We start from the raw sequence: 4,719 nt of genomic DNA on the forward strand, positions 1-4,719 counted from the left end.
AAAAAAAAAAAAAAAAAAGAAATATTTCTCTGATGAATAATTGCCAAGTATTTGCCGTTTATTTTCAAAACTAATGGTACTGATTAATGTTTGTCTGCTTAGCCAGAAAATGCTGTGGGGAGTATTTAGCAAAATGTATTTAGTACAGAAAAAAAAAAAAAGCATCAATAGGCTTTACATTTATAAATCACAACAAATCTCATAAGAGAAACAGAAAACAATCTGAGAATCAAGGCTCTTTCTGACTCATGGCTCTCTAAACCCAACAGCTTTACTTCTGGGGGCCATTCCCTCCCCTGGGGAGGCAGCCAAGGGGAGTGACACACAGAGATGGAGTTACTTACCAGCCCTCTAGGGACAAATTACTTAATCTCTCTAAGCCTCATTGCCTACCTGGAATATAGCACAATGGATATGATAATAGTCCAGATATCTCAGCGTCATTGTGAGGACTGAATGAGATAATCCAACATGTACTTTGACTTTTCTTAATACTCTAAATCAGACATAGGCAGCCTGTGGCCTTGGGGCCACATGTGGCTTTCTGGATTCCTAAGTGTGGCCTTTTGACTGAATCCAAACTTCAGACCTAACAACTGCAATCAGCATAATCTAATTCTTTATACCCTCAATGAATCCCAAACAATTAAAAAAAAAAAAATACAAGAAGAAGAAAAAAGGACTTGTTCTATAAAATTTGGATTCAGTCCAGGGGCTGCACTTGGAGAGCTGGTAGGTTTAGAGTCTAAACCCACGCTGGAACCACGCTCGTAGGTTTAGTGTCTAAACCCACTGCTGCCTCTCCCACCTCATTCTCCCATTCAAATCATATTGCTTCCCAGTGCATTAGGATAAAGCTCAGACCTCCACTGCAGGACATGAAAAGGCCTCTAAGCCACAGCCCTTGCCTTCTTTCTCTATGTCGCCGCTCCAAACATTCCCCATGCTCACTCAACTCTAGTTCTTAGAAATCACTCCCATGTGTCAAATCCTCTTTTAGTCCTAGAATTAATGTCTCAAGCATTGTTCTAGAGCAGTGGTCCTCAACCTTCCTAATGCCACAACCCTTTAATACAGCTCCTTATGTTGGGGTGACTCCAACCATAAAATTATTTTTGTTGCTACTTCATAACCATAATTTTGCTACTGTTATGAATCGTAATGTAAATGTGTGATATTAGGCGACCTTTGTGAAAGGGTTATTTGACTCCCTCCAAAGGGGTCGCAACCCACAGGTTGAAAACTGCTGTTATAGAGGGAAGATCCCAGGGTGGTATTCCAGTTGTACCAATGCTATCCCATTAGAAAATATCTTCTTATACAATAATGAGTAGTTATCAACCATAAACTATGTGGATGAATTAGCTCTTTTAACCTTCACAACAACTTATAAGGCAGATACTGTTATCTTCCATGTTTTTCTTTTCTTTTCTTTTTTTTTTTGGCCGGGGCTGGATTTGAACCCACCACCTCAGGTATATGGGACCAGCACCCTACTCCTTTGAGCCACAGGCGCCGCCCTTCTTTTCTTTTTATTTTTTTTTGTAGAGACGGAGTCTCGCTATGTTGCCCTTGGTAGAGCACCGTGATGTCACAACTCACAGCAACCTCTAGTTCTTGGACTTAGGCGATTTTCTTGCCTCAGCCTCCTGAGCAGCTGGGACTACAGGTACCCGCCATGATGCCCGGGTATTTTTTTGTTGTAGTTCGGCCGGGTTTGAACCCCCTACGGTTGGTATATGGGGCCAGCACCCTACCCACTAAGCCACAGGCACTGCCCTCTTCTTTTTTTTTTTTTTTTTTTTTTTGAGACAGAGTCTCACTCTGTAGCCCTGGGGTTGAGTGCCAGGGCATCATTGTAGCTCATAGCAACCTCAAATTCCTGGGTTCAAGTGATCCTCCTGCCTCAGCCTCCTAAGTAGCTGGGACTACAGGTGCCTGCGCCACAATGCCCAGCTAGTTTTTCTGTTTTTACTAGAGAAGGGGTCTGGCTCTTGCTCAGGCTGGTCTTGAACTGCTAAGCTTCAGCAATCCACACGCCTTGGCCTCCCAGAGTGCTAGAATCACAGGCATGAACCACTGTGCCTACCCCCATGTTTCATTTTCACAATGTAAAAGCTAAAGCACAGAGTGAAATAATTTGTCCTCAGACAATAAACTGAGACAGCATGACTCCGTGAAAGTTAGGGAATATTATTCAAAACAGGGCCTTCCGATGAGAGTACTTTGGCCCGACTCTAGAGCAAAGACTCTGAAGCACTGGACATACTGCTTCCCTCCACAGTAACAACTAAAGAAATGTAATGTGATGTGTAAAGATGATCAGGCAGAAAGGAGTCTGGGACTATGTGTTAATCAGCCTCAAAGAAGATGCCAATATATATGAGAATCGGCAAAGCAAAGCAGTAAAGACTCCTGTCACCAAGTTTAATGTATTATATCCCTGAGAAAATAAAAACAAAAGGCATCACTGAAAACTCTACTGGGACCTAACAATAATGAAAAATAAAAGCTGGTGGCTTATTTTCATTTCATACTAAAAGTTGGAAAAAATATATACATTTTTCCGGCAGATCTGATGGTTGTATGAGGAATTTTTATGCAAAGCTGAAATATCATAAGCCCGCTGCTTAAAGCTCATAAAATCCAAAATTATTGAATTTCAAGAAAATAATTACATCAATGTCCAAAATTCTCATTAGTGTTTTCTCCAGTGCCCTCTACTGGCCATAAGATGAAAAGGTAAAAAAAAAAATGCATCCACAATTATCCCAAACTCTTCAGCCACTAAAAAACAAACTTAAATAAAGCCTAAGTTGGTAGAAAATCCAGAAGTCTATCTAAATCACCTCATGCACCATTTTAAGATAGTTTCACTAATGAAAATGACTTAGATTTTTAATTAAGAACCATAAAAGTATACATTCACATTGACCTACTCTATCAATCTGAAGAAAGTCTAATCTAAGAAAATACTCATACATTTTTAAAAAGCAAAAAAAGCTCTCAGTGCTAATTATAACAGCAATAAAATTGAAGAGACCAAACAGCCAACTCAAAGGAAATGTATAAGCAAATTACAAATCCCTCATTTCAACGTCTGCCGGGCCTTTAGAAAGCATTTTCACACACAACAACTCTGTAAGGAAGGCAGAAGAGGCAGTCCACGTTTCTCAGAAAAGGGGATTAAGGCTAGGGAAGGTTAAGCTACACCCTTAAATAACCAAATTACAAACTGCTGGGCCAGGCCTTGAACCCATAATCCACAGACTTATTCTTAATAGCTCTTCTTCCAAGGCTTGTAAATTCAAAACTACTAAAAATGATAAAAAGACAACAGAAACACACAAAAGTATGGATTGAATATAACTCTTTTTCAAAAAGCTTGGGACTAGAAATGATTGGAACAGCACATTTTTTTGAATTTTCAAATATTTCCATCATCCTTAACCCCTTGAGCAACCCTTATCTGAAAATCTGAAATCTGAAATGTTGAAAGGAGCATTTCCTTTGAATGTCAAGTCCACACTTACATTTTGGACTATTGGGAATTTTGGATTAGGGACCTTCAACCTGTACTAGGAAGTACGTTAACAAAATGCTACAAGGTAACAGCTGGGCGTTGTAGCAGGCACCTGTAGTCCCAGCTACTTGGGAGGCTGAGGCAAGAGAATCACTTCAGCCCAAGAGTTTGAGGTTGCTGTGAGCTGTGATGCCACGGCTCTCTACCAAGAGCAACATAATGAGACTCTGTCTCAAAAATAATAATAATAAAAATAAATAAATAAAAGATAGGAGCTAGAGAAACGAAACTCTTATTGTGACCTTAGATAGGCTACACAGCCATACACAATACTAAATGGTAACCAACTGCAGGAGCCAAGCTCAACGTTTCCCAAAGTAATGGTACCTTTTCTTTCTTCATATGATCCATAATTTTGCCAAGATCCTCAACATCAACAAGAGAAGTTAGGCCCTGATGATTCTCGGAACCAAACTCATCCTCACTGGTGCTCTCACAGAGCTCTTCTTCCTGGAAGGTAAATGTTTCAAAAACACAGTGTTTAAAGTAGCGAAGTTCTCTTACACTCTTTCCCACACCAAAGGTTCACTGCCTTTAAACGTTTTATTAATCAGAAAAATCTTAGGGCCTCTCTCTATTGGGGCTGTGGAGGTTCCAGTTCATCCTCAGCCAAGGACGGAGACCACCATCAGCCCCTGAGGACCACTGTCAGCACTGCCATGAGCAGGCACCCTTGTTTGCCTGCCTCGGACATTTGGAGGAAAAGAAAAAAACTTAGCATCAGACTAATCACTGAGTGAACAACTAACACTTCACCTGCCCTTCCATGTGACAATGACATGAGCAGGAGAAACAGAAGGAGACATGTGAGAAGGAGAAACAGAGGAAACGCGACCATTGTGAAAACACTTGCTGAGTATCTAGGTGCCCAGCCGTGTATTCACTTGTTTAATCCTTAGCTACTTATAACGCAGATCTGTTCAGCACCATTTCATAGGTGAGGAAATTCACGGTAGAGAAGTTAATTAAGAAATCACAGCTAACCAGTGGCAGGTATAGGCATAGCCTTCATCTCTCTCCAATAAGCTGCTAAGGCAGAATCGAAAGATAAACAGACATTTTAAGAAGTGAAACAGTTGTTTGTTTTCAGCAGCAGATACTTTCTGAATAACTCAAAAAACACTTTTTTTTTTTTT

The 4,719-nt window shown here is 40.4% G+C and overlaps 1 protein-coding gene and 1 non-coding gene across 2 annotated transcripts in view; one reads left to right on the forward strand and one right to left on the reverse strand.

Annotated features, from left to right (window-relative positions):
- LOC100942622 (S-adenosyl-L-methionine-dependent tRNA 4-demethylwyosine synthase) overlaps positions 1–4,719 on the reverse strand; it is a 196,065-nt gene that overhangs the window by 166,808 nt on the left and 24,538 nt on the right. Inside the window, exon 6 of the mRNA XM_012807877.2 lies at positions 3,911–4,033. Coding sequence (XP_012663331.1) covers positions 3,911–4,033 — 123 coding nt within the window. The remainder of the gene's footprint in view (positions 1–3,910; positions 4,034–4,719) is intronic.
- LOC111726738 lies at positions 4,149–4,279 on the forward strand. Its single transcript, XR_002774442.1, has one exon.

The sequence above is a fragment of the Otolemur garnettii genome, unplaced genomic scaffold, assembly GCF_000181295.1.
Source record: "Otolemur garnettii isolate 467f Iridium unplaced genomic scaffold, OtoGar3 scaffold00077, whole genome shotgun sequence".
NCBI classification, from domain to species: Eukaryota; Metazoa; Chordata; class Mammalia; order Primates; family Galagidae; genus Otolemur; species Otolemur garnettii.